Source organism: Egretta garzetta, unplaced genomic scaffold (genome assembly GCF_000687185.1).
Source record: "Egretta garzetta isolate BGI_Z169 unplaced genomic scaffold, ASM68718v1 scaffold539, whole genome shotgun sequence".
Classification (NCBI taxonomy): domain Eukaryota; kingdom Metazoa; phylum Chordata; class Aves; order Pelecaniformes; family Ardeidae; genus Egretta; species Egretta garzetta.
In genome coordinates this window covers 1386870-1400190 of record NW_009260760.1, presented here as the reverse complement: position 1 = coordinate 1400190, position 13321 = coordinate 1386870, and the positions used below count along the sequence as shown (strand labels likewise).

General features: G+C 35.7%; 1 protein-coding gene across 1 annotated transcript in view; it reads right to left on the bottom strand.

The window, feature by feature from the left end:
* The window catches only part of CCDC141 (coiled-coil domain containing 141), a 101402-nt gene extending 89103 nt beyond the window's left edge, over positions 1 to 12299 (bottom strand). Inside the window, exons 1-2 of the mRNA XM_035901443.1 lie at positions 12198 to 12299; positions 10462 to 10584 (exon numbers count right to left, since the gene is read on the bottom strand). Of these exons, the coding sequence (XP_035757336.1) occupies positions 10462 to 10584; positions 12198 to 12299 (225 nt within the window). The remainder of the gene's footprint in view (positions 1 to 10461; positions 10585 to 12197) is intronic.
* Between the last annotated feature and the right edge of the window lie 1022 nt (positions 12300 to 13321).

Here is a 13321-nt window from a genome sequence, read left to right as displayed (position 1 = left end):
TAGAAGGCTATCAGATTGGTCAGGCATGATTTCCCCTTGGTGAATCCGTGCTGGGTACTCCTGATGATCTTCTTTTCATCTACTTGCTTGGAGAGGACACTCAGAATGAGTTGTTCCATCACCTTTCCAGGGACAGAGGTGAGATTAACCAGCCTGTAGTTCCCTGGGTCCTCCTTCTTGCCCTTTTTGAAGACTGGAGTGACATTGGCTATCTTCCAGTCTTCAGACACCTCTCCTGTTCTCCACGACCTTTCATAGATGAGGAAGAGTGGCTCAGCAATGTCATCTGCCAGTTCCTTCAGCACTCGCGGGTGCATTCCATCGGGGCCCATGGACTTGTGGGTGTCCAGCTTCCTTAAAAGATCCCTAACCTGACCCACATCGACAGAGGGAAGGTCATCCTTTCTCCAAGCTTGCTCGCTTAGCTGCCAGGACTGGGGAGCCTGAGGGCCAGCCTCGACAGTGAAGACTGAAGCAAAGAAGGCATTCAGTAGCTCCGCCTTCTCTGTATCTTCTGTCACCAGGGCACCCATTTCATTCAGCAGCGGTCCTACATTACCCCTGGTCTTACGTTTACTGCTGACATACTTGAAAAAGCCCTTCTTGTTATCCTTGATATCCTTTGCCAGACTTAGTTCAAGGCAAACCTTGGCCTTTCTAGTTGCTTCCCTACATGCTCTGGCAGCATTCCTGTATGCCTCCCAAGTGACCTGACCCTCTTTCCACATTCTCTGGGCATCCTGTTCCAGAATTTAATCACCTTCAGGATAAAACTTTTCTTCCCTAATATCTAGTTGTAATTTCCTTTTTTCCAACTTGTCTCTCTTTTCCTAGAAGTAAACTTAGTAAGAGGAAAAAAACCACAACTGCATTTCCACCAAAAAATGAGATGACTCATAGAAAGCAGAATATTTCACAGAAACCTCAATTTTGATGTGGTGGGTTTTGTTTTTTTTTAATTGAATTAACTTAATAGAGTCATCCAGCAAAGCCTTACTTTTATTTCAATCATTTTTGGAATCAGATGTTTCAGCTTTCTGGTTTGGCATGATTTCTCAATAAATACGTAAAAACTGTATTTATTGTTTCAATAGAGCAGGAACAAATCTGGAAGGATATTGGTTCCTGAAAAGTCTGGGTTTGCGTTTCTTTTATTTTTCCAATTTGAATGGAAAGAAAAGAAACACATCCAGCTCACCCAGCTCTGAGTACAAGGTGGTGTTATTTCTTAGATTAACAACTACGTGATATGAACATGTCCAGAGTACTTTTCACTTCATACGCTATTTGTTTCTCTTTTTATGAACTTCACTCCCTGTGAACACAAAAAACCAGGATGGTATGTTTCTCTTTGGGCTCTGAGGGGCTGGCACAAAGCTTGAGAACAGAAGGAATGCTTACGCGTAGTCTAAAAGGACTTTGTGCAAACATGCAACTTGTGTTGGTCACAGTAAAACCATGTCAGAAAAGCATTGTTTTAAAAACTAGAGGCCAGTTTAAATTTCTATGTGAGACACTATTTTTCCTTTCCACTTCCACACCACTGTATTCACTATACCAAGAAAAGAACACTGGTAGCTTGGAACAATGTTTAAGTTTCCTCTCAGTAAGTCTTCACTAAGAGGGATACAACCCGAGGTCTGTAGCATCCGTGCTCACTGTCTGGTAATGCAGCAGTTGTGCAGCCACACAACTCTCCCCCCCAACTCATTTTCAGGGCACATTTCAGTCTGATATTGTAGCAAAGACAGCACGTGAATAGCTGAAGGTTTAGAAACACGTTTTTATGTAAGCTGTGATGGATAGTATAGCTTTTGCATTCATTTGTTCGCAGCCCATTATTCGGGTACTTTACATTTGGTTAAAAGAGCATGGAAAGAGCAGGGAAAATTTTTTGCCTTTCCTGATTGTTGTACATTGAGCATCCCTTCCTCTCTTGAGGGAAACAAGGTTTGGCCTTCTAGAGTACACATTTAACTACATTCTTACTGTGTATTCGGAAAGCTTCTGGACTGCAAAGCAAAGCAGGCAGAGGAAGATACCTAGCAACCAGGGAGCTTGAAGCACTGTCAGAGACTGGCATTTTCCTGAGGAAAATGAAGACTAAAGACAGGACTTAAACTTCCTAGACACCTAGAAGGATAGTGTACAGTATGTTGCAACCCAAAAAGCCACATGGACCTGCTAACATCAGGACAAAACTAAAGGAAAACACAACCTTTATGAGGACAGGGTTTAGAGAAAGGCTGACTTCCAAGTGCAATAAAGTTACAATAAAACACAACTCTATAGAATCCTTCTGGTGGTGTTGATATGTTTGCTTGAAGGAAAAATTCAAAGTCGTGATAGTTTAGCATTAGTTCATGGACTCTTAATACAGACTGCAATGCTTTCATTCTAAGACTCTGCTGCTTGTGAATTTGCCCCAGCAGAGTGAAACTTCATGTAACAGGATCTGTGCCATAATGGATTTCTCTGGAAAGTTTCAACTAAAACATAAAAATTGATCATTTCTAAAAATAACAAGAAGGAAGAATACAACATTACAAGGAACAAGTTCTGCTGAGGAGCTCTAGCACACACAACCTGCAGCAAGTGGCTTCAGAAGCTAGAAGACCCTGTGGACTGAAGGAACATGGAATTAAAATTATCCCTTCTTCAGTTCTGAATGCTTGTGTTTGCAGTCTTGGTCGTTTTTACTGCAGTAAGAAATGTAGCCATGATCAAGAGTATATATATAATATATATGATTTAGTATATTGTTCACACATTTGTTTAGTTACTACAGTACTAAGGAACACTGGAGCCTCTGTATTTTGATACAAAGTTACTATAATTTTATACTCTAGGCCTAGCTAAAATTAGGAATGCAAATATAGCGTATCACAGAATTATAATTAGCATATCATAGAACTGAAACAAAGACTATTAGATGAAAATATATAAAGTAAAAACAGGTCAAATTCTTCACTTTCACTCAATTTTCATGAGTGGCAGAATCTGCAAAACTTAATTATACCAGTCTCATCACAAAAAAGAACGTATCCCTGTTCATGTTAAGAAAAATCTAAAATTATTTTAAAATTAAAAATGCAAATATTTTAGGTAGAGTCATAATTTCATAGGTAGAATTGATTTCACTCTTCCTGGAATTCTTTTCTGATTTGCATCTCAAAAAAAAAAAATAATGAGAATTTCATGTCAGTAAAGTTTTTTACCTTTTGATTCCCAAATCCAGTCATCATAAAATATGCTTTTCCCTCTGAAATACTATCTAATATTTCTTCTTAAACAGGCATCAGCTCCTGAATCAATCTAGTTTATGACTAAAATTCACAATCTTCAGTAGTTTATGTCAACATGAACAAAAGAGATTTAAATTACCAAGATTTCAGAAGTTAAGAACTTCAATAAAACAAAGATCCATGAATTTTCATCCTCTGTTACACAACACCTAGTTCACCAAGCTCAGGCCCCCAGGTCTTAGAAATAGTAACTTCAGATGGTCTTTCACAAATATTTCTTATTGACAATCAAAATCACCTAGGGTTTTTGCCCCTTTTATTCCCATTGAAAATCTATTTTGGAACATTGCTCTGACGATTAGAAACTTTTTTTAATGATCTCCATGTAGCTATATAAATTCCTATGCCAGCAGCATCCTTCAACTCAAGCAGTTGCTCTCCTATAATGTTTACCCATGCAGTATGTTTATGAGAATTCTCAGTCTTTCTGCTAATCCAAACAAAACATTTTCTTAGTCCACTCTAAGAGATTATACTCTTCCCTTTGATATCCCTTCTAGGCACCTACCTTCCGTTTGATGTCAGGTTTTTTCAGTATAGATGACCAGAATCCTAAATTTCCACTCATACTTTCCTATTCTCTTCAGAATAGTTGCAAGTATCAGATCCTAGACTGTTTCCACAGCCGTGGTAGTTAATAGCTGTTCCACAATCAAGTAGTAAACTTAAGGCCGCAACAGAAATTCTTGCTATTCTTTTTAACTGCACAACCTTATATTTGGATTGTTGAACTTTATAATATTTCTGTTATCATACTACTGAAGTTCACCTGCTTCTTCCTGACCCTCTTCCTTTCACGATCATGTTAATTTCAGGTTCATCATTTCATGATTAGGTTCATGATCAGATTGCTCCCAATGAGCAATTTTCTCATCAGAACTGGATACTGGGTTGCTCTGGAAGGAGAGGACTTTGAAAAACTCTCTGCCTTTTGTTCCTGTTTCCTTCTATTTCTGTCTGTCATTGTGCTTTCCTGAAAAACAGGTTGAGCTTGTCAAACTGTTTGGGCAGACTCACATGCACAGCTGACTGGGTCACAGATTTCTCTCATAATTATGGAATTATTCCTTGTTTATCTTTAAACCCTGATCCTGCTCAGTGGTTTGTTGCTTTCTGCCTTCCCTAGATTTCTTTTCATTATTATTTTGGGCCAAATTTTACACTTTAGCTCATATTTTATATGGTACAAAGGTCCAGCTTGATTATTACAGTGGCTTGTAACTTGGAATTTTCAGAGATGTAGACGATCTTCCTCACTGAGATGCTGCTAAGATTAATCTTTCTTTACAGGTAGTGCTGAAATTATATAACACAAATAGTTATTAACTTGAAGCCCAGAAAGTAGTCATACAGCTATTTTGAGACAAATACTATTTTCAGTGGGAATTTTGTTTAAGCAAACATTGAAACTGGTGAGTGAGCTGAACTAGCATTGAAAAAAGTATTTATTACATTGTATGACCCTTTCCTTCCTTTTTTTAAAATCAGCTCTGCTTTATGATGGAAATGCAGCTGAACTTGGCTGCAATTGTACTATGAGGTACCTCAGTAATTAATTGTAAATAATTCAGAATATTTTAAAAATAATTTCTTCCATAACAAATTTACTGAAAAGTAGGCATTATGAAAATATTTTTACTTGAAGTAACCAAAAGACTTATTTAAAAGGTATCAAATGCAAAAAATGAGCATATTGTCACTTTTTGAAGAATGTAATTTTCTAATTAGTTTCTCTTGGATATTAGCATATAAATAACTGTTTTGCAATTTATGCTCTGTGAATTTAAGTAAATAAATTCATTAGGAGCAATCTTCAGGTTCATGAGCCAAATTAATAAGTGTTGGTTTTAAACTTAGGTTTATAGGCTAGATTTATTTCTGTTTTGTAGTGGTTCTGCCACAGTCTCTTTCATGATAAAAACAGAACTTTGGAAGCAAACTAAGAATGCTTCTGTTGGAAATGGCTGAATTATGGAGAACAGAATAAAGGCAGAGAAATGTGCATGCATTTTGCAATCAATATAATTTTAACTCCTGGAAGCTTTGTGTCTCAAGTTTTTTCTGGTTTTGATTATTCTCCTCTTTTTTTGTAATTTTAGAGAATAGGATATCAAAACACACACACACACACACACACATATTTACATTTCCAGAACTTATAAACCTGCTGAAGGTCATCTAAACAAGGATGAGGCAAATACTGGGAAGGAGACTTGCATGAAATCACAGAAGTTGATGTTTTCAACAAAACTGTTACTGTTGATATGGTCTAATTTAACAAAACAGAAACGGAATATATTAGTTTAGAATCAGAAAGGGTTGTGATTCCAAACCTGAGAACATTTATGTTTATTTCTTAACCATGTTCAAAAGAAACTTTTATTTCAGTTTATGGAACCTGCAACAACGAATACATAGAAGTGTTGGCAGCATCTAGACCTGTCAAATGAATTAATGAATTGTAAAAGAATATGTAATTCTTTAACACTTACAAACACTACATTTATGTCCAAAGGAAAACAAATCTGTAAGTCTGCCTAGAACAAATAACAAACATACACAAAATTTCCTGATCAGTTAGGCGTCATTGAACAAAATTAAGAAACTGAACTATAGATTACCTCCTAAATCACTGTTGTTAAACAAGCTTCATTAATCTTCTGGGCTACTAGTAATCAGTATAACTCAACAAAACCAAATAGCATAATTTCCTGCTATAAAGGACATGAATATTATACATATAAATGAAAAGGGCACTGGAAGGAATTTTAACTAGATGTTGTAAACATCTTGTACATGTTTTTTCGTTTAGCCTCAGTTTTACCATTTACTATTGAGCATTTATTCTTTCAACTCTACTAACAACATGTCTGTTTCCTAATCCATAAAAATGTGAAAAGGGGACCTTTTGAAAAGTTGTATCTTGCTTTTTATTAAAATAATAGGGTGTTCCCAATTCTCAAATTCAGTGGAACAAATTTAAATCAGTAATGAGTATGATAGAGTACATTCTATCAGAGGAAACTATTTTGGATGTTTTTTTCATAATGCCTTAAAGTACACACACCAGTTTTCAATTGCAATAATTCTGAACATTAAAAGCAATAAAGCAATGTTCTAAAAATTACTGATTTGTCATTCAACAAGTCTGTTCCTATCACCCTTTAAAGTACCATCTGCCTTATGAGTGTCAAACTCATTGTTTGTTTGTGGGTTTTTTTTTTAACTTCTGTTAACATTGCTAAGTCAAAAACAATTCCCTGGAAATAGTGAGATGGATTACATTCCTTTTCCTCTAGCATCAGAAGTACTATAAACTGATCACTGTGCCAAATTAGGTCCTTACTTACACATGCGAATCCTCAACGTATGAAGTTGATGACAGAATTTGGCCTGAATATTTTGATTACAACTTACGATGCATGTACTGGGATGAGAATAATGAAGCGAAAAAGCAAAAGGATGATCAAAACCCAGAATGGGTTTGCAAAATAACACAGGATAATGCCAGCACGGTCAACTATTCCATAACTTATGTTCTAAAAGTCCATAGATTTTTCAGCACTGATTCCAAAGATGTGTTTAGTATTAATCATCTAATTCTTCCCTGAAGCAGGACTAGTTTCACATTCAAATCATTGCTGGGTCAGGAAATTTTGCCTGTCCTGCACAAATGCTTAACTTTGAATTAGATTGAACTAATCAGCGAAGTTAAGCATATGTGTATCCAGTATTGGTATCTGTCAGAAAGCCTGATTTATTTTGCATTTTTAAAATACAACAATAAAAGATAAATAGAAAAACAATTCAAAGCTGCTTCACTGCTGTACTTTAAATTCAGGTGACTGAAAAATTCTACAGTATACAAAATTGTATCCATTTCCTGGGGTTCCAAGTGATAAAATTCTTAACTATGCTGTTTTCTACTTTTAAACAATTTCTACCTCTAAAATTAAAAGACATAAGGATTCCATCCTTCCTTCTGTTTAATGAAGCACAGTAGGAAAAAAAAAAAACACCACAACTTTTTTCCTTTTACTGTAGCCGTAAGTGTTTAATCTTCTTACTTTGAAAAATTAAACTGATTAGAAAAAAAATAAGTTAATATGCCATTTAGCAAATTTTCAAATTCATACAAGTTTAATCATTGAAGCAATTCTGATCACGATCATTATAAATATTATGTAATAAACATTTTTTGAATTAAAAGGACTTTTTTTGATGGATATTTGTAATTTATTTTACAGAAGCATTCATTTTCAAAAGTGTGCTGTTCTAACAAGATATTTCTGATTTGCTATATGCCATATTAGCATTACTACAGTTGCATATAAATGTTTTAAAAAGATGTGAAAACCTGAGATAAAATATCACAATGTTGCCACATAAGTGGAACAAGTTTTACTTGAGCACAAGACCTTAGTTTCATCTTTACCTTTTTTTGGACTATAATGCATTCCAAATGCCAAGATCTAATTAAGAGCAAAAATAAATACGTTATAAGCTGCCATAAACTATCATTGATAGAGTCAGTTGGAACAAGATAGTCAATGAAAATAACTTGTAGCCAATATGGAAGAATTAAAAACTGCACTGGATAAGACCACAGCTGGGAGAATGTTCGTGTATTTGCATAACTAATTACTGTTAAACCCTACAAAATTATGTTGATCACTAAGGGTAAAAGATCAACTAGATCTGCATATATTGGACACCATCAAAACAACTGCAATTTTGTGTTATTCTTTCAACCCTTCTCCTGACCACATTTGTAAATTCTTTTTTATCCTCTCATAACTAAACTAAACCATTATGTCCATAAATGTTGAAGACTGAAACATTACTACCTCCTTATCTATCTTCACATAACTAATGCATAATTCACGAACAAATTCTAAGTGGAAAAAATTGCTATAATCAATACTTCAAAGACTGAGAATCATTCTTGTAAAAACTTCTGATGAGTAGATTTACTAACTTAAGACTGAATAATTACTGATAAGTGTTAACAGCTTACTGTAAGACAGAAAGGGTTATGTCTGAAAAACGCAGAGTCAGTACAAATCATAATGCTATTGCAGTCCTGTATTATGGCAGCTCTTAAATTACTGAGGAAAAAATTGTCATTTTAAACTTAATCCTTTTATAGAATGTTCAATAATCAATGCTGAATTTTGCAAGGACTGCAGGTATAAAACATGAAATAACCAGTATTTGTTCCTATATATTTGGATGACAGGCATTCCTTAACAGTTTATGCATAATAGATTTTCTGGTCTGATATAACCTACTAAGCTTTGGGAATCAAAATAAACATCGGTTACTTGGGTTAAAGAAATCAGTCACAAGGCCTCAAATAGGAGTGAAAAATTTTAGCATTTTCATCAATATTAACCAAAACATTTGTCACTATTTTATTATTTTACTGTTTATTGTGAGCAGAAAACGAGGTAAATGCTGTTGAAAACACCCCACACTTTCAGTTCCATGCATCAAGACTAATAAGAATAGAAAGTCAAACATCTGAATGGGCATCAGAGAGCATAAAATGCTTTTGGATTCTTTTTTTTTTTTTTTTCCCATTATTTAAGTAATTTTTTCATGAAAAGAAACACATCCAAAACAATTTTATTTTAAAAGTTTTAAGACAGAAATAGAGTAGCCTCTTGGGTGTGCATCCAGAGATTTTATCTATCACAGCTTTTTTTTGTTTGTTTTTTCTTTCTGTTTTCTTTCTGATTTCAAGTTGGATTCTATGGAGAGGACTTGATTGTTTACTGTCCTTGTTCATGTCCTTACAGGTTTTCAGTAACACCTACAATGTCTCTCTCAGAACAATATTTATATTATTTTCTTTCGCTTAGCAAACAACATTTAATATAAATATATAACACTTTAAGGTTTGACTTGATGGTAAAATGTTATTTGAACCTTTGTTTTCTTTTCCCACTCTTTAAAATTTATTTTTGACAATTAGGAAACAAAACTCCGGTTTTGTCAGTCTGTGAGAACTCAGCTAATTCTGAATTGTTCAAGCAAGATATAGCATTTTGTTCCAAAAATGCCTGACTGTATCACTGATGGCAAGAAAGATGAGGCACTTGCATAAGTAAAGATAGCAGAACTACCCTTACTGGGTTTTGGATGGGTTTTGTTGTATGTTTGGGGTTTTTTTAATGCTATTCTTCATACTATTCAAAATCCACACTATGCACCATATTAGATTACATTCTCTAGATGCTGTATTAAATTACCTCACATTTGAGGTTTATGACTGGGGAAGCACACAGTCACTAGTATTAAATCAAGTGCACTTGATTCCATGCAGCTCATGTTTGCTCTTTCAGATCTGAATTTCATGTACTCTCAAAAAAATAAAATAGATGGATGGACACTGTTAAGATAAGCTGCTGCGCACAGCTCCAAGGTTTTAGAGGAATTTATTTATCTACAGATATAAAGTCAATCTGCCCTACCAAAACATGAAAACAAATTGTCATCTTAGGTGCCTTTACACTCTTCTCAGTGTCAAACATCCACATTTAAAATAATTCAGCTTTTTCATGCAAGCATGTCACTGTGTCCAAATGCCACTGTTGCTATAATCTGCTCTCAAGAATGCTAAAATCTGATTTTAGGTCTACTACTTAGCTAAAATCTTCCTAGCTCAAGAAGAACAATATTTAGTGTTACAATATCATACTTGCCATAACTTAGATCAGTAAACATTCAGTAAAAAATGTGCCTGGAATATCTATTTCGCATTTACAAAGAGCTTGTTTGTATTTACAGATGTTATAATCTAATAAAACTTTTCATAAAATTATAGAATTAAAAAAAAAGTTGACATTCTGTTACATGTAGCAGTTACTGAGTGCTATAGGAATTTTTCACTTGACTTGACAGTAATGTATAAAGTGGAAAAAACAGTGCGTCTTTACTGCTGTTGTCAGAAAACCTTAATTAACACTGAGCATATTTTTCCAGCGCAGAGGCCTAACATTGATCAACACCGACAAAGGCTGAACATATTTTCTTCTATGTGGAGTTTAACCTAGCAACCACATTGCAACAGGAGGCCCAGGCAGCTATGTCAACTCTTGTACCTGAACTATAATGACTGGACGTATTTTTGTGTGGTCTTACCACATCTTACCTTAAGTTTAGCTAGGAGGAGTTCATGATCCTGCAGTAGTTTTTTAGTCTCATCTTGATTGCTGCCAATTTCTAATAAATTTGGTGTTGATTCAGCCAGCTGAAGCTTCACCCATTTTCCACACTGCAAGAAGCAAACAATTGCAGCCTTCAGAAAACACAAGATTTCCTTCATTTATTTACTCACACACACTTTCCCTGGTCATAGGAGCACAAGGACCCATAAACATGCATTCAGTTGCAGAATGCAGACACAGAGGACACAATATAAACTTCACTTCATTTGAAACTGGTATCAAAATTCCAGACTAGAGTCTTATCCAATAGCTACTGTGATTTTGGTTTTGCCTGAGAAGAGTAAGATTATCATAAGACAAAAATGTTTCTCCAACTCATGTCCCCTTTCAGCTGAAGGCTGCATAGATAGTTAAGGGAACTTGGTGGGTAGGGCAGTGGGCAGAAGGTACAAATATATTACAGCAGATACGAAAGCCATAACCCTAAATCTTGTTTCTACCACACAGGTCCTACATATCTGTATACTGAATATATATAGAGAGAGACTGCATAACTTGCAGCAGGGACACACAACAGCCTTTGGAATAGGAACCCAAACAGCTATCTCCCATTGTGTCCTGGAGGACACACAAAGAAAGGAAGCTTGACAGCAGCCCAAAACATAGCTGATTCTTTCCTCACTGTGTTGCAGAACCGCTACAGTCTGAGAAATGTAACTCTCAGGAACGAAGCTGCGATGTCACTGGAGGCCAGCATGGTTCCCAGAGCACTCAGGGGAAAAATAAATGTCTTCACCCTAAACTTAAGCCTTCTTGCAACAAAATTACTCCCCTGAAGCAGCAGTGTCTCCCAGGAAGAGTGAGAACTGATAGGAGAGAACCTTCCCACCAGCATAACTGAGATAACCCCATCCTAAATAATCGCCCTAATTTGGTGACAGCCCAACTCATTATCACCTTATTCTGCATTACAGACTCTATTGGCTGAGGCTAGCTTGTTTTCCAAGCTGCTTTGGGAAGGAAGAATCCAACTGCCAATGTATTCCACCTGGGATTCAGTACCTAGGCATCTAGCTTTACTCCCCATGCCAAATTTTGCGCGAGCTGCAGGTGCAGATTCCAGCTCACAGAATAGGCCTTTAGGTGCTTATAAGCACAACAATATACACACAAGGGCTTCTACTAAAACACATGGGAATATGAACTCACAGCTTTCAAAAATAACCACTCCTTATCAGGTTTGGCTTCCCCTCCCCCCAGCAAATACTTCAAAAAAAGACACACAATCTGCCTTTATGGAGTTGGTAGATTACTTATTATGTAAAATTATTGCTGGGTATAATTTAAAAATAACTCCTGAGGAGTCTCAACTACAATTAATGGTAACACCATGCTTATTAATACATTTCCATGGCACTCTGCATTTATCTCTTACTTTTTAAACAGAGTAAGAGGAATTTCTTGCCTCTAAGAGCCTACATATTTTGGCCAAATGATTTATTCGATTTTAAAAACAAACCCCAATACCACCGCAAACAGAAATTGTGAACAGAAACAAGTGCACAAGTTAGCTTCCAAGGAAGTTCTATTAGATATTAACTTATTAAATTACCTTGCCTTATCATTTTATGATATCAATTTGCACAGAACATTTAAAGGAAGTAGTAATCACTGAGTAGTAGAAAGCCAAGAACAGACATGCTAGCAGTTGCTGCCTTACCTTAAGTACAGCTATAATGATACTGGCATCTCCAGCCTGAACAGCAACTGAACTGACTGTTGTTGTAGAAAGCTTCTGCTCTGAACTGGCTTCATGTGACATGGTGTTTCAAAATGGGACTTCATACATTAAGCAGACTTGAAATGATCTTGCAAGGTCCACTGTTCATTTCAGAAAGCAACAGAGTTGCTTGGATTCATTCAGTGAAACAGCTCAGCTAACACTGATTCATCTGCCAAAAGGAAAGAACAGGAGGTTAAAAATAGACAACTCCATTGAGTTTATCATTCTTGAGAGAGATTTGACACACCCCTAGTTTGGTAGCATTAAGCTGCCTGGGTTTTTTTGTCGCCATCTGAAGTGTGAGGGGCTTTGTCCATGAACATCACCTGACACTAGCTAACCAAAGGAAAAAAGATTCTCAAATTAAAACAGCTAGAAAAAAATTTACTATTGAGTATATACAGACAAACTCAGTGTTTTGAGGTTGCAAAACGTGCAACTATACAATCTACATTTTCACATTCTACAAGTAAAATATTTTCTCGTATATTCGCTCAACGTAATTCTTCTGCTAAGTCAAAGTATTTAAACAGGATGAACATGTGTATATAAATCAGATGCTGAGTCAAAACAGACAGGGGCTTTTTAATCCAAAAATATTTAAAAGTATAGTGACCATAACAACCAGAGAAGGAAACCAAGTACTTTGCATGAATTCTTAAGGAGTGTTTTACTCCTGCCTATGATTAAGATAATTTACCTGCTTTTCAATTTAATCATATGTTGTTTCTATAGTCTCCATTTTGTTCTAAATGAGCATAAGGAAGACCTCTCCAATAACTGTTTAAACTCCACTTCAGGTTTTTATTTGGTGCAGGGAAATTAATAGACATTTAAATCACAGCATTGGTTTGGCATATTAATTCTATTGCCAGAAGCCCAGAGCATGCCACAAGTAGCCTACAGTAGGAGACAGCAGCTGCTAGGTTTCCTTCCACAGAACAGCTGAGAAAGTGACACTGGCATTTAGGTCTGCAGGTCACTCTGGAAACACAATTCCACCCAAGAAACTACATGCATAACTCTCCTCTAAGCATCTGCTTGCTTGATTTGTTTAAAAA